The following is a 22520-nucleotide window of genomic DNA, read 5'->3' as shown; positions in this document are numbered from 1 at the left end:
TACGTGTTGACACGAACGCAAGTCAATTTTGTATTTGAAAACAATTAAGGCCCTCTTGGGCGCACTACTGTGCTCGTGGGAAAAAAAAAATTTACTCAGACTGAATTTTTTTTTTCCTACGAGCACAGTAAAAATCAGTTCAAAACCCACATCCATTCCCCAGCCCATGAGAACACCGAACAGGGCCTAAGTAATGACCTATTGATGCTTGTGTCTAAAATTGTAGAAACAGCGAGACAGAAGAAGTTAACAGCGTCAACCGATGACGGTAAAGGAGACGAAGAAATATATAATTATACTAGCATCATGCCCGTGCGTTGCAACGGGACATATTATAAGAAACAAATATATTAATAAAACTAATAACTGTTTAAAAATTAAAACACATGTTAATAGAAAATTTATATGATTATGTATTTTTAATTAACTTTAATCGTGACCTCTGATAACAATTTGATGATGTGATGATTCTTTATTTTTAAGTACCAATGGTATCAAATAAATCGATTTGAATCTAATATTAAATATCATACAACAATTCAATATCAATATATAATATGATATCAAAAAACATAAATAAAAAGTGTTATCGTATGTATGTATAGGATATACACACACACACACACATTATAAGATAAATATATATTCACACACACGTTCTAATTTATATTCTTCTTTGTTTCTAATTTATATTCTTCTTCTTATTTGTTTCCAATTTATAGAATATATACATACACACACATTGATATATTCTAAATTGCCCACATCAATATGTATAGAAACAAAAAAAGAGAAATGAAGAAGAAGGAAACAAAGAAATAAGAAAATGGAAGGTGAAGTCCTCTCAATTGAAGAGAAGAAATATGGAAACAGATAAATATATCGCTAAGTTTCAGAATTTGTTCAATTTTAATTGTAACGTATCGTGTGGCAGCACATGTGGTGGGTATGTTTTTAACTAAATTTAGACTTCTATACATAAAACAAATGTATTTAATAAAAAAAGACAAATTATGTAATTGAAGAGCTGAGATTAAATCCGATGTTTCACCTTTCAATCGTAGCCGTTGGCGGATCGAACACCCAACGTGCTTAATAATAGAATGGAGATATATATATATAGAGGTAGGCAAAACAATTGATTGTTCCTAGCCTCCCGTGTAACCAAGTCATTTTCTGATTTTTAAAGTTCAAATGATCGATTCAAACTGTTAGATGTGATATACATATTAAAATGTGCTAGGAGACTAAATTTTACATTTTTTGGAATTTTTTTACTATTTCTTAAGCCACTTTGAAAATCGCTGATCCAACGGTAGCTTCTGATTTTACTGTTTGGTTAAGCCACCGTTGGATCAGCGATTTTCAAAGTGGCTTAATAAATAGTAAAAAAATTCCAAAAAATGTAAAATTTGGTCTCCTAGCACATTTTAACATGGAGATCACATCTAACGGTTTGGATCGATCATTTGAACTTTAAAAATCGAAAAATGACTTGGTTGCAAGGGAGGTTAGGAACAATCAATTGTTTATTAGCCTACCTCTATATATATCTATATATATATTTTCAACCTTAATAGTAGCTATTAAGATTGAATTAGTAAATTTGATTACAATAACAAATCCTAACAATTCTCGCTATATTAGACCCCCCGGTTATCTCTGTGACTAATTAACTTATATTCCTTCTCTGATCTGATATGCCCCTCTACTTTGGAACCAGTTGTTTGCACCTTTTCCACAGTACCGGGTCCAATTAATAACTAAATTTATTTACTAATCGTGATGATTAATAAAATACTTATTACAACATAATCTTTGTTATGCGCGTATAATTTAGGTAGAATTCACATTTACTTTTCCAATCACACGATCGTATTCGAAGTTATATCAAGTTCATCACACAATTTTTCTTAAAAGCTACTAAAATCATACATAACTTCAAATAAAGCTGACGAATAAGCTTTTTGTACAGTAGTTAAGGCAATATTTTTCGCACGAGAGATGAAATGTTCAAATTTAATATATTTTTTTATAAATATTTATACTCATTTTTATTACACTGTCTTTATGCGGGATAACCGCATCAATGTGAACATAACCGGTTCATGCATCCACGATCCCCTAACCGCTTTGATAACGCATAATGAAGAGCGCCCCATTAAATAGGGGTCGAAATTTTTAGCTTACCCAAGAGAGATATTATACAGGGACTTGGCTACGGTGCTATGGGTAGCTAAGAGGCCTCCCGTGCTACGGCTCAATATTCAACTTTTTAAAATTCTAACGGTCGATCCGAACCGTTCATCTTGTTCTCCATATTAATATGTGCTTGGAGACCAAATTTTATATTTTTTGGAAATTGTTTACTATTTTTTTAGATTTATTGAAAATCGCTGTTTTTCAGACAAATCTGGACCATAAAAAACAGCGATATTCAATAAATCTAAAAGAATAGTAAAAAATTTCCAAAAAATGTAAAATTTGGTCTCCAAGCACATATTAATATGGAGAACAAGATAAACGGTTCGGATCAACCGTTAGGATTTTGAAAAGTCGAATATTGAGCCGTAGCACGGGAGACCTCTTAGCTACCCATAGCATATTAGCCAAATCCATCAAATTTTGTCAAGAAAAAATGAGATATTTGAAGAACAAATAAACTTTTTAGAACATATCAATAAAAGAATTGAATCAATATGTGAATCTCATCATCTGAAATAAGTTCAAAAAATATTCTGACCTGTTCGGCTCATTGTTAAACTGATACGTGTCTAAAATCCAAATCAGACACTTGGAAAATTTTGTTTCATGTAGTCCCTGTTCGGATGGCTTTGGAATTATGAGAATTAGTGAAGTTTTCATTTTATTAGAGTTATATTTCATGTATGTGTTCAGATGGCTCAAAAAATCCCACTTATTCCCATATTACTCTCTACCTTGATTACTGTGTCAATGCAATTTGTTAGAAGAAAAAAACATCATCTCACACTTCATTTCTATTTTCTCAAATCACTAATTTCTCTCTCGATTTCCGTACTCTCTCATTTGTACTTTCCACCACAGGAGAATTTATAAACTACCCTCCTTTCAAAATTTATCAAACAAAATACCCCTCTTCCAAAATCATTAACAAAAAACATCATCATCTTATTCGAGATCTTACAATTTTGCCTCATGTATATACTAGGCAAAACTCCAACAATCTATCTGTTCGCATGTATAATGTTTTTTTATCCTTTTTAAGATGATGATGTTTTGTTCCAAAATGCACTACGTCATAATTATATTTTATTTTTGTGATTTAACTAATTAATTTGTCCTTATTAATGCTGTTGAGATGTGTCAAAATATAATTATATTTTGAAATTTTTCGGTGCATCAAATAAAGTAAAAATGAATTTGATTATATTCACAATAAAAATGAATTTCATATTTTTGAATTTTAGCATTTTTTTTTAAATTAATCAATAGTTTTTCAACTTTTCGCAGCCACTCTCTTATGGAGAGTAAATATACTCGCATGCGACTAGAGATGTATAATTTTCTGTATACTAGTTAAGTGTCCGTGCGTTGCAACGGGATTAAATATATTTTTTTAGATGTGATTAATATTTATTTGATTTTGTCATAATATATTAATCAATAATGAGAGAAACAAAAATCAATGAATTCAACTGAGGTGTTAATAGATGGAAACACAAACAACCACATCAAACAGAGCCACAGAAGATCCGACAATGTATCCTCTGAGATATCCCAACTTTTGCGTGACGCGTGTCCGGTGCCTATTCGGGGTGCTGTAGGGGGTCAGTATTATGTGTGTTTTGAGATTCGTGTGGAGCGTATTTAAACGGTTGGGATTTTCCATTATGTCACGCAAAGTTTGAGATATCTCAGAGGATACGAATTCGTGAAAACGCGTGGAGTGCGTGGAAAGAAGAGAAAACGCGTGGAAACTTTGTTGAATTAAAATGCGGCTTTTCATGTGATGGATACACCTTTAATTAAATTTAGATTTTTACACGCTTGACTATATGGAACTGATATATAAAATCAAAATAATTTATTAAAGGCTGAGATTGAGATCTGTTTTGATGAGTGACTGAGATTTATAGAATGAACGACTTAGATCTTCTCTTGAGTCTCAAAAAATTATGCATGCTATTATAATAGTCCTGATAAAAAAAAAAAATTGATACTCGAATTAGATAGGCATTTAAGTATACACCTGTTTGTGTACATTTAAGTATATTTGTGTAACATTTAATTGCATAATACAACAAGAGACACATGAGAGAGATGTATAAAATGGAATTATTGGAAGGATCGCGCCTCGAGAAATGTATGATATTAAATTGTTGGAAGGATCTCGGAGCGCAGATGTACGTAGAAAGGTAAAATTGATCTTCAATTTATTTTTATTTTTATTTATGTATGATTTTTATATAATTTAGAGTAAATGTTATGATATTGTATTATCAGCACAAAAAATTTATAATTAATTTTTACATGTATTTGACTTTTATAGTTTGAAAGTTTGATTCAGACTCTATAAAAGATGGCCAGTATGTTTATTATAAAGTTATAAGAGAGTGTCAAATATGGTATAATTCCAGTGATCTCCTCTTGTCTCTTCGTCATTTTTAGTTTTGGAGAATATTTGCCGATATTTTGATTTGGGAGACCGAATCGTCTGCCCCCCGGGAGGCAGGAAATTCCTGCCCCAGAGTCACTGCGGGTGGGCCCTCATTTAAAAACAGTATCAATAGTTAAACCCTTTAACAATAACCGATCCCACCCCACAGTGACTCTGGGGGCAGGAATTTCCTGCACCCGGGGACAATAAATCCGGTTCCTTGATTTGGACTACCAAGTTACGTATGTGGGCCATATTGTATGGATTGTCCATCGGATTATAAAAGTAATTTTGGACTTGAGCTATTAGCTATGTACAATTTTGTAATCTTTTTTATTTAAATAAAATTTGAGATTGGACCCTACTTTTTTTTTTTTTAAAAAAAAAAAGGTCTATCGATTACTTTAATTGAATTTATCGAACTCTAATTATTAAAATCTTATTTTTTTCAGATTAACTTACTGTTTTTATTTTACATTAAAATTACACAAATTCATGAAACAAGCACAGATCAGATGGATGACTGTTTCGGTTTTAAACTTTGAGTGAGTCTATGGTACTATGCATATCACGGGTTGTTACCGTGCTACGGCTCTATATTCGAGTTTTAAAATCCTAACGGTCGATCCGAACCGTTCATCTTGTTCTCCATATTAATATGTGTTTGGAGACCAAATTTTACATTTTTTGAAATTTTTTTACTATTTCTTTAGATATTTAGAAAATCACTTGATCTGAAAATTCTAGACCATCCAAAAACAGTGATTTTCAATAAATCTAAGAAAATAGTAAAAAAATTTCAAAAAATATAAAATTTGGTCTCCAAACACATATTAATATGGAGAACAAGATGAACGGTTCGGATCGACTATTAGAATTTGAAAACTCAAATATAGAGCCGTAGCACGGTAACAAATCGTAATATGCATAGTACCATAGACTCACTCTTAAACTTTTAATATGCGGATTCCACCAGCATTAAGTCTGCTAATGCCACGATTTTATCCAATAAATGCTTGCCATGTCATCCCAGTGTGCCATGCTTTCGTTTCCTATTCGCTGCAACACTCCAGGATGACGTGTTTCACTGTCCAGTTTTCTCCGCATAATTAGATTTCTGATTGGACCTGGAGTACTTCGTAGAGAAAGAATAGATGTCAGTCAGTGATGGGTCCACTTTGACACCTATTGACGGGTCGCTCCATTCTGTATCTTTTACGGTTAATACCCGGTTTTAGCAACATTATAGGAAAGTGAAGAACAAATGCTACATGCACCTGGAACACAGAAAAGGTCCATTTCACAGTTGAAATTATTTCCCTGCATGTAGGTCCCACGATTGAACCCAGAAGACCGTTGGAAAAGTCGTCTCCATTCCAAACATAGTCAATCTGTCCTTTTAGAGCTCTCTAGATTCCTCCCTTGCTGCCTCGCGTTACTCGAAGTCCGGCAATTTCAGTTGCATTGATCTCGTCTCAGATCGCAGAAGCATCACAATCGTGGCTTCGACACAGGGCCCTGCTCGTCGCAAGGTCTCTTCTTCTTCCTCTGGTTCGACTGAACCCGCTCAATTCCTTAAGCAATCCCTAGGTCGAGACAAGAAAGTGAGCAAATCGACTTACCCGGAACTCGGGTTACCGTTTTGGCAGAGTAACTGGTTCTTGGCTCTTCTCTTGATAATGGCCACGGGTTTCTTTGCTCTAGCTGTTTTTCTATATCTCGGGCTCGAATTGCCCAATGGTTCACCTTCTTCGGCCATGGCGGCCGAAGGTGTGGAGGTAAGATCTCGAATTCTTTTTCTCTTTAGTTAATTACTTTTCCTTCTTAGTAAGGTCAATTGTTCAATTGAGCATATTTCGGGAATTGATACTTGAAATGTTATGATCCTCTCTATTAACATAGATCGATTTTCTACCTGAATAAGCAGCTTTTGACGCACTTATGCCAAGTCAACAATATGTGATGACATGAGGAGCGCAACTAAATAGTTTAAAACTTTAAAATGTTTAGGAGGCAAGGTTAATTTTTTTTTTTTTTCTGTTTAGGTTACCTATGGATCTGTAATTAAACTGATGCATGACAGAAGCAAGTTCCGGTTGCACTCTCATGATGTGCCATATGGTTCCGGCAGTGGTCAACAGTCTGTGACCGGCTTTCAAGGCGTCGATGACTCAAATAGTTACTGGGTAATCTCTCGTAATCTGCTATCCTCTTCAATTCAATGTAGTTGTGTAGTTTCTATCCTTTATTGTATGTGCTAACTGTATTCCGTCATTTGACATGATTGTGAGTAGCACATTAACCCTTGACAATATATATATATATTTTTTTAAAAATATTAATTGCTATTTGTTGCCAGTTTGCCAATTTCTGATTGCTGTTAAAGGTTCCTTTAGAGTCATCAAATTTGTCCGCAACCCCCCTCCCAACACAGAAACACATGCACAATTGTCTTGGTTTGAATTGAAATCAACCAAATTTAATGTTGATTATCCTTATCATGTGAAATACCTATGAATAGGGCTGGTAATATAACATGACATGATTTTGTCATTCTTGTTGTTTGGTTTGACCTGGGTTAATGTTAGGGTACTACCCTGGAAGGTTGTAGAAGTTGCATGTTTCTGCAAAATGAGTAAATGATGTTTGCAGTTTCCTTCTAATATTATCTTTTGATAATTTTAAATTTTAGGTTGTGAGGCCTGTGCCTGACACCTCGGCTAAACAAGGGGATGCCATTACACATGGAACAGTCGTCAGGTTTCAGCACATGAGAACCCGCAAGTGGCTTCATAGCCACTTGCACGCATCCCCAATTAGTGGCAACTTAGAGGTATGTTGTGTTTATTCAATTTTGCCCTATGTATCATTCTACCTGTATATATTTAATTGACTTTCTGTTTATTTTAGGTGAGTTGTTTTGGAAGTGAGCATCAGTCAGATACGGGAGATCACTGGAGGTGAGAATGTGAACAGCTGAGACATATCATAGAATGTTTTCCGGTGATTGGTTTCAAATTTTGTTTTCTCTTTTCATTTGTTTCCCTTTAGGCTGGAGATAGAAGGCAGTGGAAAGACATGGAGGCAAGACCAAAAAGTGAGGCTAAGGCATGTTGATACACAAGGTTATTTGCATAGTCATGATAAGAAGTACTCTCGCATAGCTGGTGGTCAACAGGAGGTGAGTTTGTATTATCATTTTGTTGACTTTTTAGTCTGTGTGGTTTTTTGAAGATTGATGGTTATAGGGACTAAGAGAGGTTTCCTGTTTACCTCAACTCTGTAAGCCAAGATTAACTGTGGTTTATTCTTGTAAAAATCATGTGATACAAATGTAACATTTCTTTCTCTTTGCGTATATCAATAGCATCGATGGTACTTGTGAGAAAGAATGAGGAAGAGAGGGCCTTTTCCCAGTTTTTTATTTTTTTTAGAAAAAGAAGAAGATTTTATAGTACAGTTATTGTCTAACTCTCCCTGGAGATATGGGACATCTTCACCATTATGTATTTATGACATAAAGAATAATTTCTTAATAACAATTTGCTTGTTTTGATAGGTGTGCGGTGTCAGAGAGAAGCGAGCTGACAATGTCTGGTTGGCAACAGAAGGCGTTTACCTTCCCTTAAACAACAGCAAGTAAATTGTCCAGGAGATGGAGCCAAAAGTTGGGTATATTTCTTGAAACATTGATGTAATATTGATGGTACTTGGAGGAAAATAGTTTTGAGCATTTCATCTTCTTGAGTAAATTCAATCAGGATATACTTTTTGTTTCCTTTCATCTGTACTTGAGATGGAAGCCTATACCACTGCCATGTCTGCTTACTATTATTGCTTGATTTTAGCAATTTTCTGTGGTAGCTGGAATTGATAACATTTAACAGTTTGGACTTAATTAAAACGGTGCTTCTACTTAAATTTATTGGTATGAAATTGATCTAACTCATTTTAACAAGTGTTTTGGATGATTTGTGCCATATTTAAGATCTTGAATTAATTAAAACTGCCATATAATCTGGAAGTATCAATATGATTCTATTTGTGTTACTTCTAAGGTCTAAGCAATATATCATGATTTTAGCAAAGTTAACTGTTGTAATATATCTACTATACGTTTCATACACCACCTCATATTTTTAAACAATTGGGCCTTATTCGAGATCTTACAATTGTCAAAACGGACTGATAATCAATATCTATCACTTAAAAAAGGGCGTAAACTTCTGCTAAATTTTCAGAAAAACTGACAAAATATCTTGAAATATCATCAGATCCTTGGACAGTTGATTTGTGTTAATTCTGAACGAAACAACGGCTATTAAAACGAAAAATCTTTCGGAATACAATTATAACACCTATTTTCCATATTTTTAACTAATTTAGCCTCATTTTAGATCCTAAAATTATATATATATATATATATATATGCTGAAATTGGCATAAAATCTTAAAATATCATGAAATATCCGGACACAAGTCCATTTATGTTCATTCTAAACAATTAATATCTTTGGAACAAAATATTGCTATAATATAGTTACAGCATATTCTATGTATCTATCAAAATATTTAATTAATTTAGGATATATTTAAGATTTATAAATTATAATCCCCGAAACGGACGTCTCTAAAAGGTTGCCCAGTTATCAAACTACAAGAGCTGGTGGGTTTACGATATGAATAATTGAAACGGGCTTAGCTTGTGACAATTGCACCGACCCAAAACCACCCAATAACAGCTTACCTGCTGCCCTTCACCAAACAGAATACGGGAATCCACCAAACACCTTGTCCTGTCCGATCCGTGATCTGACAACGCTCCAAGTTTTGATCTCAGATTTTCTCTGTGAAATTCAACCAACCATGGTATTCCCCCATCTCTCTTCTCTATTTTAGGCATTTATTGATACTTTCTCCATCGGATCTGGTATATGCTCGATTTTTGTTAAAATTCGCTGGTATGTTCTATCTGTGGCTCAGGCTAGATCCAGAGTTCCATTTATTTTTTTTAATTCTTAAATTCCCTTCCAACAACAATTTTTGTGTGTTTAATCCTCCAATTTGCTTAGAATGGTGTGCTGAATTATGTGTTTACTGTACTGGGGCACGTCACTGTTCAAGTTGATTACTTCAATAGCCTTATTTAATTTTGTTTCATCTTAATGTTCAAAATACTTGTCTTTATCCTTTGTCAATACAGAGTATTAGCTTAGATTACCTTGCGTATGATCAGATTTGTAACCTGATACTTTTTCTTGGTCACTGATTGTAAGAGATCCCATTTTGACCTTGGACTTGTAACCAGGATCGAGAGCAAGCTCATCAATTGATGAACTTCTGCAACAGTGGATAATTATTATCTGAGACACCAGTAACTGATACAGTTATCGTTTTATAGTCATTTGTGCTAGTTCATTGGTTTCGAGTTCAGTTCTCAGCTCAAGTTGTTTACAAATGTTTGTAGTTATCTTCTGGTATTGTAAATATAATGTAACAAAATATTGAATCTGTTTATTTTGTGATATGGTTTAGTGATATGCTAAACAGAATTGAATGGTTGGTGTATTTCTCAGTTTTACTTTTGTAAAATTGAATTTAAATTAACTGTAGGTTTATCACTCAAGCTTTGTTGAGGAAGAAGGTATCAGCAAAGCTTGTGGCTGCCCTCTTCTACCTCTTAAAAGTCATGTAAGAGGGCCTGCCCCAGCCTCAGATCCAGGTAATTAACCACCTTTGTGTGTTCCTTTAGCATTTGGTGTTACACTTGGAGTGTTTAATATAGGTTCGCTTGGGTTTCACAATGGCACCAAATGTACACCGCATGGCAAATTTGTTATGAAATCATTTTCTCATTTGTGCTAAATTCTTGTATCTGGTCCTTTTTCATTAGTAAGCATTGCTGAATAAAAATGAAGTTGACTAAAGTAATTAATTTGAAATGTTGTAGATAGGCTGCAAATTAATTCAACTGAGTTGATTTAAAAAAATCAGGGATAGTTTTGTCATCTTTTATTTGATTTAGTTTCAAATCAAGGTGTTATTGGATACCACCCAATAATGAAACATAACTTTGATTTCTCATAATTGTTCTTCAATCATGATTTTACTAAATGAATTTAGCTTATTAAAAACAATGTACACCACCCAGCAAATACTGGTTTAGGGATTGACAATGTATTTTAGTTATTTAGTGCGATCCTCCAACACCGGAAATTACTTGCAATTTTCTATATTTGTAGATAAAGTCGATGTAGTTGATGAAGCAATCACATTCTTTCGAGCAAATGTCTTCTTCAGAAACTTTGACATTCAAAGCCCAGCAGACAAGTTGCTCATATATCTGACATTATACATAAATGTGGCCTTGAAAAGGCTGGAAGGTTGTAGAACTCTGGCTGTTGGTACTAAAGCAATTATTAATTTGGGTCTGGAGAAGGTTCCCGTACCAGGCGAACCTGGCTTCCCTTTTCCTGGTCTTTTTGTACTTCCGCAATCTGAAGATGAAGCAGGTTCAATTATTTTCATTTTACCAAATCGTGTGATGGTATAAATGGTGCCCTTTAAATCTTTAATATTGTTTGATTTCCTAGTGTTGGCTTTGGTTAAATTGGTGATTCGCAGGATAACAATGACGGTATTTTTGTACCAGTTTTTGGGCCGGCCCCTATATGACCTTGTCTACCTATCACTTTTCTGATGCTTTTGCCCCCTTCAATTTTGTTTGAGCTTTTTCTTAGGACCTCTGTTCCTGGTATTATTTTGGATTTATATTGGTCTTCCACCAAAAAAAAAAAAGACTACGTTGATCAATTTTCACCATATCTCTGCCGCTCTGGACCTTTAACATGGAAAATGCTAATGAAAAAAATAAGAAACAAAACAAGACATAAATTTTGTTTTATCGATTTAAAGTTGGCTTATTCTGCAATTGAAGAGAGAGTTGTAGCGCATTTTCAAAAGGTAAAGAAGTATGATGAACATAAATATATCTTTTGCAGAGTTGTTTAGAAATTATTTGAAACAAATAAGGGAGGAGACCAGTGGAAGATTGCTCAGCTGTGCATACAGACCGAATGGCACGCCAAACAAATGGTGGTTGGCTTTTGCAAAAAGGAAATTTATGAACATAATTATTCCTTAGAGATGCTTTTTTTTTTTAATTATTTTCTTAACTACTTTTGTACCATAAACAATATTACTTTGATATCCAGTGATGATTTGGTTCCATGATGTTGCTCAATGTCCTTCTGTTGAACTTTTTCAAGAATCAATATATACTTTGTAATAAATGGAATTAGTGAACTTAATCTTAGGAGTCTCTAACAAATGTATGCGACCTCTTGTGTATGATTTTTTTTTGTTTTGATTTGGGGCAGAGTATTTAGTAAAATTAGTGGGTTCTTGCAATGGGTATCTTATCTTATTATCAGCGTTATGCACTGATGTAGTGTATTTGAAGATGGAAATATGCTTGTGTAACTTTTTTATCCGCTGTTTTCAGCATTTGTAATTTCAAATGGAAGAGATTTTTGTAGTCCCTACACTTTGTTCTCTGTTTGGAACTGTTGCGACTTGCGCGTTGAGGAAGCAAATAGGCCTTTTCTTACAGAGAAGAGACGAGAAGAAAAAATAAAATAAAAAAGATATCGGGCCCGGGCCCCTAGTTATCATGAACTGCTGCTACTTTTTGTTGTTTCTTTTATTCCTTATATGAAGGAAACCCACAACAGAAGAGTTTAATATTTTTTTTTTGATTGAAAGGAGAGTTTAATATTAGTTATATGAACTGGATAACTTCTGTATTTGACTTTCCAAAAGAAATTACATCACCAGCAGACGATTCAGTATGGGCATGAGTTTTATAATTTTGAAATCTTAGTTATATATTATTTAATTTATTTTGTTTACATGTATTAATTTTTTTGTTCCATCAAGCGTATTGGATTCAAATGCCTCCAATATTTTTACCTCCACTTCGTAATTTTCTTATAACAATTTTTTTTAAAATTATATGTCAAAATAAAAATGTTAGATGAGATTTATATTATCTTTTTTACATACATTAAAGATATCACTTTTCAATTTTATTTTAATATGATACAATAAATTGAAAAATCAATGTTCATAATTTATCCATATTAATGTATTTTGTAAGCTCTCGACACCGATTAAAACAAAGTCAAAATATTGTAGTCTTTTAAATGTGCACAGAGGAAATGATATAGATCAAATCTAGCGGTTTTATTTTGATATTTGAGTTTAAAATTTTAAGTTATTAATTTTCACAAAATAGAGACATGTTGGAGACAAAAAATGAAAGCATTTGAATCCTCCCCCTATTATTATGGTACAAAGCATATGTGGGCATATGCTTATAACTCATTTTTGCATTTCTAATATCCAAATGGTTGATCTGAAGCGCTCAACATGTTCTCCATATTAACAAAACGTGGCATGCGCAGATTAATTTGTTTTTATAGATGGCAGGGAAATGAAAAGGAGGAAATGGAAGCTGATATAACTGTTCTCCATATTAATATGTGTTTGGTCCCCACATGCGCAGAATTTTCAAGGAAGCTGATATGAGTACCCGCGCTACAGTACCCGCACCTAAACTGCCATAACTGTTTGTGGGGACCAAACTGTCATAACTGTTTGTGGGGACCAAACTGTCATAACTGTTTGTGGGGACCAAACTGTCATAACTGCACTTCAGATCTGTAACTCTTTTTTTTAATATTAATAGTCAAATCTTGAAGTATGTAGTCCAAATAACACAAGTATTTATATCTATATAATAAACAATGTAAATGATAAATTAACTATTTTTAAATAATTGTACCCACACTTTTTTTTGAAATTTATGATGTCGTACCCACACCTAAACTGCCATAATTACTTGTGGGACCGCAACTGTCCAGATCTGTAACTTTATTTTAAAATATTAATAGTCAAATCTTGAAGTATATAGTTCAAAGAACACAAGTATTTATATCTATATAGTAAACAATGTAAATGATAAATTAATTATTTTTAAATAATCGTACCCGCACCTTTTTTTAAAATTTCTAACGTCGTACCCGCACCTAAACTGCCATAATTGCTTGTGGGGACCGCAATCGTTCCAGATCTATAATTTTTTTTAAAATATTAATAGTCAAATCTTGAAGTATATAGTTCAAAGAACACGAGTATTTATATCTATATAGTAAACAATGTTGTAATTTTTACATAACTGCTTGTGGGGACCTAAATTGCCATAATGTTGTAATTAGATCCCTCCTCTTTTTACATATGACACTGAAAGTATTAATATCTAAGTATTGAAAGTATTTATATCTATGCACTGAAGTATTTATTTTTATGAGGTCAACTATTTTTGTTAGAGAAATATTGATGCAGAATTAGTGCTGAGGCTTTGAAAGGGTGCTGCTGGAATTTTAGAATAATAATTAGTTGAGACTATATAATATCTTTTAAGAATAATAATTAGTGGCGACCATAATACATTATTCCTCTAAATGCGGGTACTGTAGCGCGGGTACAGAAATGATTATTCAATGTTCAAAACACCGCACTCCAATTTTATTCAAACAAAGAATTTTTAATAGTTCCTTTATTTTAAATAATTTTTAGAACTTTCATGTAGAGAAATGATATGTAAAGAAAATTTTATTGTTAAAATAATTTTCATCAAGAATATATATGTAGAGAAAAATCTTATTTGAATCATTTAATTATATATTTTTCAAATTTGTTTCTTTACATATCATGTCCTCTAAATCATTTAATGACTTGTCTCGTTTGTGGAGAAAATTAAATATTAAATTGCAATGATATTTCAAAAAAAATTCATGTCATATTTGATCTTTTTTTCATTTATTGTTATTTCTTTTACTGTTTTTTTACTATTTGATTTTTTTTTCAATTTGTCTTTTATTTTCATTTAATTTTATTTTGTTTGAATTTTAAATAAAAAAATTCTCTTCGCATTCTATTCAACCTTAAAATATATCTCCGTTGCAATGCACGGCACAATACTAGTATATATATAGAGAGAGAGAGAGAGATAGGCTACCATACTTTGTAAATTAAAGTGGGTGTTTTAATTTGCACTCATATCTCTAGTTTCAAAGTTCAAGTAGTCAATCCAAACTCCTCAACATGTTCTTCATATTGAAATGTGCTCGGACACCAAATTTTATATTTTTTGGAAATTTTTTACTAATTCTTTAGAAATTTTCAAAATCAGTGTTTTGATATTTAAAGGGTGGAAAGTGCAATTTCTAATAAAAACAGGAGGATACTGAAAAGTTCCCTGTAAGCAAGGTTGGCGAGCCCGTGCTAGGTAGGAATTTTGCCTGTGCAAATTGCAGAATACGTGGACTCGGTACGATGAACAATAACAAGTCTGTGCCTCCGCTGTATTCATTTGGGTTTATGCTCCGGGTTCATTCGAAATAAATGTCTAGAAGAGAAACCGCTGACCAGTAGCGCCGTAGCGGTCTGGCGGCCGCAGCCTACCGCGTTCATATTTCACCTACTTTATTTGTTGTTTTTCTCAAAGAAAAAAAAGATATACTTTGTTTATGTTGTGTACACAACTACACATACATTATTATTATATTTTATCGGAAAAAACATAATTTGTTTATGTTCTGTACCCGTGTATTATTATTATTATTGGAAGGGGTGAAGGATGTGGTAATTTGCAGAGCGCAGGTAGGTCCTTGCTATATATTTATTTAAAAAATTGATCCGAATTATTCGAAATAATCTTTAAATTGAAATATGTTTAGAAACCAGATTTTACAATTTTTACAATTTTTTAATTACTGTTTTTAGATAGAAAATCACATGATTTAAAGATTATTGATCATTTAAAAGTTGTAAGTATTTTTCTTTTCTTTTTAATTAAAATGTAGAGGTCTAGCCTATCAGTTTTCATTAATTGTTTATAAAGAATTTTCTATCTGGGTTTCAAACTCACGACGCCCTACCTATCTAAAAAATAATAATAATTTTCTGAAAAAAAAAACATAAAATTTAATCGATAAATACATTTTCATATGAAGATCATATTGAATTATTTGAACAGACAATTTGAATTTTGAAAAAAAAAATATAAATCCGTAAATTAATCTGCACGATAAAAAATACCATAGCATCGTTATTATGTAATACCTTTTCTACGAACTTCTAGAATTTATCCGCGATGTATAATAAAATTCCAAGTCTGCCATCTAATTTTTGAATCCGCGAGTAAAGCCAGGGTGTGATGTGCTCACTAAGTGAGTTTGGTGAGCACAACTCCAAAAGTACATCGGATCGACTTCAAATGCCAAATTCAAACTGTTGAAATCCATGTGCATGCAAAATTTGAAAGTTTCGAGTTCATTTGCTACACGGTCAAGCAGTCAAAGAAATGAACATTTTATTAAGTTAATTTATAAGTTATTTTATATAGTCAATTTTTATTATTTCTTTGACCACTTGACCGTGTAGCAAATAAACTCAAAAATTTCAAAATTTTGCATGCACATGCATTGCTCATGAAGCACATGGATTTCAAAGGTTTGGATTTGACGTTTAAAGTCAATCCGATGAACTTTTGAAGTTGTGCTCACCAAACTCTCTTGATGAGCACATCACACTCTAGCTTTACTCTTGAATTCGCTGTAGATATAGTGAAGCAAGAAGGGTCTTTTCCTCTTTATTCTATAACGAGTTATATAACAGTTAATAAGGGCTGAGATAAAAGGTTAGCGCCAATATTTTAAAATTTCAATATTTGTTCCAAAAATGGTAGAGCTGAATTTTTTTTTAGAAACTATAGTTAAATTCTTCAGAAATTAAAAAAAATTAAAAAGAAATGAAACATTAGTACAGTTCCACTATTTTTCAGACCGTAAACTCCATCCTGACCATAAATTTGTTTCAAAATTGATTCTTAACAATTTGTTCGAAATCTGTTGGAATCGCACCATTCCATCAGTCTGTCCTCGGGTGAACCACACCGTTGGTAGTATTGTGTCTATTTTTCAAACAAAAAAACAATCCATATTTCCTGATTTTTTTTGTATTTCTTAAAAAAATCACAAAATTCAGTATCCATTTTTATTTCACATCAAGGAATACGCAAATTAAGACAATTTACATTACCCGTGAATCAATCAAAATTAGAACTACATTTAATTTTAATATGTTAAGTGGTTTACTTTGTACGAACATAAGGTTCCTTAAAAACAATAGTGTTATGCGGGGGGTGGCAGGGGGGCGGCAGCCCCCTACGAGCGGTGTCTGAGGTTACGAAGCACCAGATTAATATAAGTTACCTATTAAGATGTGCGGTTCAAATTAGAGGGTTTTACAGATCTGGAGATCGCGAGAGAGATTTAATTAATGCATAGTGGACCTCCCGGGCTGTGGGCGGCCAGGTCTCCTAGTGGACCGCCCCACCACCTGGCGGTTCACTACAGATCTGGACCGCCAGTATGCCAGGCGGTTTGGGTAGATATAAAAAAAAAAAAATCAAAAAATTGGTTAGTTTGATAAATTTGTTTTTTATTTTGGGTATTAAAAAAAATGACCTCTGTCTTGATCTGATAAAAAACAAATATATTATTGGAAAGAGGCTTGCTAAAAGTTGCTACGAACATCTTCATCCTAAGCGCAACCAACACTCAGAGCATGCCATGTCACAACACATATCCTTTCAAAAAAAAAAAAAGTGTATTCTACATAAATACGTCATATCACAACTCATGTTTGTCAAAAAGCACGTCTACATTTCTTTGAAGTTCACGCACGTAAGACGGCTCATGTAAATCGAACATCAAATTATCGTCGTCAAGAAAAATATTATTCTATTTGAAATTGCACACATGCAATGTATTTTTTGAAGTAAAGATTAAAAATTAAATCACTCAATTATTTAAGATCTAAATAAATATATACATACATATATATATTTTTTATTTCAAAATTATAATCTCTTATATGAAAAATATTGTCTTTGCTATTTAGATCAAAAATTGATTCTCAGAACACAAGCAATATATTTATTTTTTATTTTTGTAATCTCAATAATTGTATATTTTTATTTTTATTATGTTAACAATATATTATAAAATATCGTCTAATTGAGAAAATTGATCTTTCATTTCCGTTAACTTAAAAGGATATTTCGTCTAAAAGAGTGCTATTTTGCTTTAAAACTAGACAAAAATACATTAAAACTGACATACACTTTTAAAAATATAAAAATAAAGACTTGAGGCATTGAGGATACGTAGTCATCTCCCTCGAGTAGTCAATAATGTCAACACAATCAATAAAAAAAAATGACCAAGGAATTGTTTTCGTCAGGGACTTGTCATGATTTATGTAAGTTAGGAGGGTGTTTCTCTAAAATAGTGATATTGTCTTTTATTAAAAAAAAAGTTAGAATGAAATTTTAACAGAATTAAGTTGAGATTCAGAAAAAAAAAAGAGTTAGAATGAATTGAAATTGGGTTAATTTCTCACATACCCTTCAAGAGTTTCTTAATTTCTTATTTACCCCTTAACTCTTTATTATATCTAATTTGTCCCTCAACTCTTCAAATTCTTTCTTTTTTATCCATTATTTAACAATTATGAAATTAACCATAGTTAAATGGCTGGTTAAAATTAAAAATGACAAAAATATCCTTTCTTTAAGAGGAAGTTGATCCGTCTCCTCCTTTTCCCGCGTACTCCCTTATTTTTCTTCTTCAACCTTATTTTTCTTTTCCGTGCTCTCCCGCGCTTTTCTGATCTATCCAGATATCTTCTAATTTTTCTTCTCCGTGCTCTCTCTTTGCCTTCTACGTCCTTGCAAATTTGTTTCTCGGTAAGAATTTTTGTTATTTCTCTCTGTGTTCAGAACATCAATTTCCCGTTAGGTTGTTTAGATTAGAATAATACCATCGAATTTCAGATGGCCGCTTGTATTTCGCGCTAGGTTGTTTATTTCTCATTAAGGACCGTTTGTATTTTGTGATTTTAATACCATTGAATCTTAGACTACAGAAGTTACGAAAGTATATTTCTAGAGTTTTATTCCTCATCAATTATTGTGCTGCAGCGATATCCATTAATTTCTCCTCTTGCATAAGTTGGTTGATTTATTTTCTTTCCCATTTGCCTAGCTTTTTATTTATTTTCTTTCGTATGAATTGATAGTTTGATGCTAAGTGTTTTGTTAGTTTGTTGTTTTTGATACGCTTCATGGGATTTGATCTGAATTCAAAGGATTTGATGTTTTGTAATTTTTTGGTTTATAGGGGTAAAAGAGCAAAAGTTGATGTTTTCTGACTTGCTGGGATGTTTTTGAATTTTCTAATCATTTAATAACAATATTTAGTTGATTTGTTGTTTCAGAATTTTACAAGTTATATTTTAGTTGATTGGTCTAAGGGAGGCACCCCCTTACCTCAACAATTGACACTGGTTTATTTCAAGTAGCAGGTTAAGGTTTTATCAAGGTGTACCGTACCAGGTGCAGATTCCAAGTACCAGTTTCAGAATCAGCAAAAAAGCAAAGATTAAGATAGTGAAAATGTTCACATGGGTAGCATTAGGACCTGTAAAGGGTCTCGTATTTTACTTGTTTGGTAGTTAGATTTTGGATTTTCAGCTTTAATTTACTTGTTTGGTAGTTACTTATTTATTTTTCAGCTTTAATTTCATTCTGGTAATTAGGACCTTATTTTAACAGGTTACTTTTATTAATGCAATTCAAGCCAACGGGCATTCTCAAAATAAATAAATTAATCAGGTAGCTACATCCAATTTAGCGGAGTTGGACTCCTACTGTATTTTTGTTTGGTTTTAATTGAATAAGAGAATAGAAGAAAATGATAAATTAAACTCAATATTTTCATTTATATAAGCAAAAGACGCAAAGGAGATTCAATTGGGAAAAAAAGATGTTATGTCTGATGAGAAGCAAGTGATATTTCTTTCCTATCAAATCTAAATCGTTCCCTATTTTAAAACGATATAGATTTATAAATAATAATTTATTTGATACTTAGAGGATCCTAATTCATTAAGGAATATATATGTTTTAATTAGAGGGCCACACAAGGATAAAATGGGAAAAATTAAATTTTAGTAATGAGTAATTAACTCTATGGATAAAAAAGAAAGAATTTGAAGAGTTGAGGGATAAATTAGATATAATGAAGAGTTAAGAGGTAAATAAGAAATTAAGAAACATTTGAAGGGTACGTGAGAAATTAACCCATTGAAATTTAAAATCGGGGCGGCGGTACCTACCATGATTCGGATAAAAAATCGCACAAAACGGTGGAAAAGATGCAGTGATGCAACATTGCTTATTTGCACATATTTGCACCGACATTAAACTTCCAGAACCCACAATTATATTTATAAAATGCTCATCTTCCGGGGTGCATTCGCAAACATTCCAAAAGTAAATTCGACCACTTTCCCAAAAGGCAGACTTCCGAAAGGAGAAAAAAAATTAACAAAACCCTTTTCTTGTCTTCCAACCTTTCTCTCTCCCAATACGCCATTAACGATCTTGGAGATCTCCTCTTCGACGCGTCTCTTATGCTCCTCTCGGCGCTTCGATGCAGGATCTATCGCCTTCCTCTATCAACATCCGCGAGGTCTGGTCGCACAACCTCGAATCGGAATTTTCTCTGATCCGCGATCTGATCGATGACTTTCCTTTCGTCGCTATGGACACTGAGTTTCCCGGAGTCACCATTCGCGTCCTCTTCCCGACGCCGGTCACGCTTTCGCACCTCAACTACCAAACCCTCCGCGCCAACGTCGATCTGTTGCACATGATCCAGCTAGGCCTTGCCTTCTCAGACGAAAACGGAACTCTTCCGGTTATCGAAGGGAGGCCCAGCGTGTGGCAGTTCAATTTTAGGGAGTTCGATCTGGAGAAGGATATTTTCGATCCCGAATCCATCAAGCTTTTAAATGACCATGGAATCGATCTTTACAAGCACCATATTTACGGTGTTGATGCGGGTCAGTTCGCTGAGTTGTTCATGTCGTCTGGTGTGGTGCTGAATGATTCTGTCGTCTGGATTACCTTCCATGGCGGGTATGGGTTTTGCATAGATCTGTTTTGCCTAGGGTTTCTATACCAGTACTGAAAATTTTAACTGAACCAACCTTTTGAGATAAAATTTTATTGTACCCACTTTATAGTTATTTCTTGGTCAGTATTTACAGGGAATAAGGTCAAATTATAGCCTTGTTCCTGCTAATGCACCTGAATAAAAAAGTTAGATGCCTGGTTCTTGACAATACTCAAGAAAAGTTTGTGAAACTTCTTGAAAATTTAGAAGAAATTAAGGTATCTTTAATCATGAAAGTTTCAGGTATCTAACTATAAATAAATTCATGCTGAAAAAGCTACCAGACTAAAGTCATGGCACATGCTGAAAAGAGACCCGAGTGATATTGGACTGGAAAGAGTACCTGAAACCTAAAACTGCAATGTCTTTACCATAAACATGCAATGTCATCTTGTAGTAATTATTGGTACAAAACAGTGCTACAGCAGTACATTGTCCAATCTGACAATACTCCTCATACATGACAGGTATGACTTCGGCTACCTTTTGAAATGCTTGACAGCAAGCAACCTGCCTGAAACCGTAGAAGGATTCGCTGAGCTCAGCAAGACATTCTTCCCAGTGTTTTATGATGTGAAACACCTAATGCGGTACTGCCCTGGCCAAGGTTTTCATGGAGGCCTCAACAGGCTATCTGATGCACTCAGCGTGGAGCGTGTTGGCATTTGCCACCAAGCTGGCTCTGATGCGCTTCTGACGCTCAAGTGTTTTGTTGAGATGCTGGAGAAGAAGTATGTCACTGTGCCCTTAGAGAAGTATGCCGGTGTGCTTTATGGTACTGGGGATGACTATTTGCAGGTGCTCAAAGTCTGAGATGTGCAAAGTAACTGAACTAATGTTAGTAATAAATTTCAATGAGTTGATTTAGCCCGTTGCTTGCCCTTGCCTGTTTTCTTTTATTGTTTGAAGTTTTCTTATTTTTTTTTCTTCTCATTTTGGGGGTGGGGGGTGGGGACTGTTGTCTTCTGCTATTAGAATAGGTTTAGTGTAGGTTTTTACTAGCTTAAGTATTAGTCTCCTCAATTCCAAAGGAGAAGGTGGGATAGATTTTTAATGACACTGCAACAAGTGTATAGCATTATTTAGATTTGCTAACATAAGTAATAGGTTTTCTTAGTTAGCTAGAAGAAAAGGTTGCTAATATTTTGGATCTAACACCACAGGTTCATTGCACTATTTAGCTTGGCACATGTAGTGGGCGTTCTGTTAGCTAGAAGAAATGGTCACATAGATATGGGTCTAATAACACCACAACAGGGAACTCCGTAATCCAATTTTACTATCATATTTGTTAGGTCTTCTGATGAATAACAGCAAGTGTATCCCCGGCAGCAGCCAGTGTATACCTTTTTTTATTGCCATCTGAAAAAGGTTTCTGGCATGTTTGGGTTGTAGTATATGTAATTAGGCACACTCTAGCCCACAACACTTGTGTACTCTGGAAACTGATTTGTGTTTTTTTTTCTTCCTGCAACTTCATGGTCAATGCTGCATTGTTAAGGTTCCAGTTAAGTCTAGGTATCTTTATACTGTGAAGGTTTGTTAGACTTGTAGTTTTCAAACTTGCAACTCAGGAGAGGTATAACTGCTACATCGCAGACCCATCATTTCATTTGGGGTAATTTCTCCTTGGTTTAGCTTTGCTAGGGATTAATTGAGGGTTTCAAGCCTGGAAGCTAGGGTCAGGGTTTGCTTAAAATTCCTCGGAATGTATGGTATCCCTTGGGAGATAT

The 22520-nt window shown here is 33.6% G+C and overlaps 3 protein-coding genes across 3 annotated transcripts; all 3 read left to right on the top strand.

The window, feature by feature from the left end:
• The first annotated feature begins 5958 nt into the window (after nucleotides 1-5958).
• Nucleotides 5959-8409, top strand: SDF2 (stromal cell-derived factor 2-like protein precursor). Its single transcript, XM_078314874.1, has 6 exons — nucleotides 5959-6417; nucleotides 6685-6825; nucleotides 7332-7472; nucleotides 7550-7599; nucleotides 7691-7820; nucleotides 8199-8409. Exons 1-6 carry the CDS (start codon nucleotides 6319-6321, stop codon nucleotides 8280-8282), a joined length of 645 nt encoding a protein of 214 aa, XP_078171000.1. The 5' UTR covers nucleotides 5959-6318; the 3' UTR covers nucleotides 8283-8409.
• A 917-nt stretch (nucleotides 8410-9326) lies between these two features.
• ARPC3 (actin-related protein C3) lies at nucleotides 9327-11954 on the top strand. Its single transcript, XM_078315324.1, has 4 exons — nucleotides 9327-9508; nucleotides 10253-10361; nucleotides 10882-11151; nucleotides 11641-11954. The coding sequence occupies exons 1-4, from the start codon at nucleotides 9506-9508 to the stop codon at nucleotides 11781-11783; spliced, it is 525 nt and encodes a 174-aa protein (XP_078171450.1). The 5' UTR covers nucleotides 9327-9505; the 3' UTR covers nucleotides 11784-11954.
• Nucleotides 11955-20078: 8124 nt separating this feature from the next.
• LOC144565330 (putative CCR4-associated factor 1 homolog 7) lies at nucleotides 20079-21654 on the top strand. The gene is made up of 2 exons (XM_078315054.1): nucleotides 20079-20750; nucleotides 21255-21654. Exons 1-2 carry the CDS (start codon nucleotides 20263-20265, stop codon nucleotides 21598-21600), a joined length of 834 nt encoding a protein of 277 aa, XP_078171180.1. The 5' UTR covers nucleotides 20079-20262; the 3' UTR covers nucleotides 21601-21654.
• Nucleotides 21655-22520: the final 866 nt, after the last annotated feature.

Source organism: Carex rostrata, chromosome 14, assembly GCF_964058835.1.
Source record: "Carex rostrata chromosome 14, lpCarRost1.2, whole genome shotgun sequence".
Classification (NCBI taxonomy): domain Eukaryota; kingdom Viridiplantae; phylum Streptophyta; class Magnoliopsida; order Poales; family Cyperaceae; genus Carex; species Carex rostrata.
This window is presented reverse-complemented; position numbering and strand designations above follow the sequence as displayed.

Coding starts and splice junctions, on each gene's coding strand:
- LOC144565330 (XM_078315054.1), top strand. CDS start 20,263: ATGCAGGATCTATCGCCTTCCTCTATCAACATCCGCGAGGTCTGGTCG. Junction 20,751..21,254: donor TGGATTACCTTCCATGGCGG/GTATGGGTTTTG, acceptor CATACATGACAG/GTATGACTTCGGCTACCTTT.
- SDF2 (XM_078314874.1), top strand. CDS start 6,319: ATGGCCACGGGTTTCTTTGCTCTAGCTGTTTTTCTATATCTCGGGCTC. Junction 7,473..7,549: donor CAATTAGTGGCAACTTAGAG/GTATGTTGTGTT, acceptor TGTTTATTTTAG/GTGAGTTGTTTTGGAAGTGA. Junction 7,821..8,198: donor TAGCTGGTGGTCAACAGGAG/GTGAGTTTGTAT, acceptor TTGTTTTGATAG/GTGTGCGGTGTCAGAGAGAA.
- ARPC3 (XM_078315324.1), top strand. Junction 10,362..10,881: donor TGCCCCAGCCTCAGATCCAG/GTAATTAACCAC, acceptor CTATATTTGTAG/ATAAAGTCGATGTAGTTGAT. Junction 11,152..11,640: donor GCAATCTGAAGATGAAGCAG/GTTCAATTATTT, acceptor TATCTTTTGCAG/AGTTGTTTAGAAATTATTTG.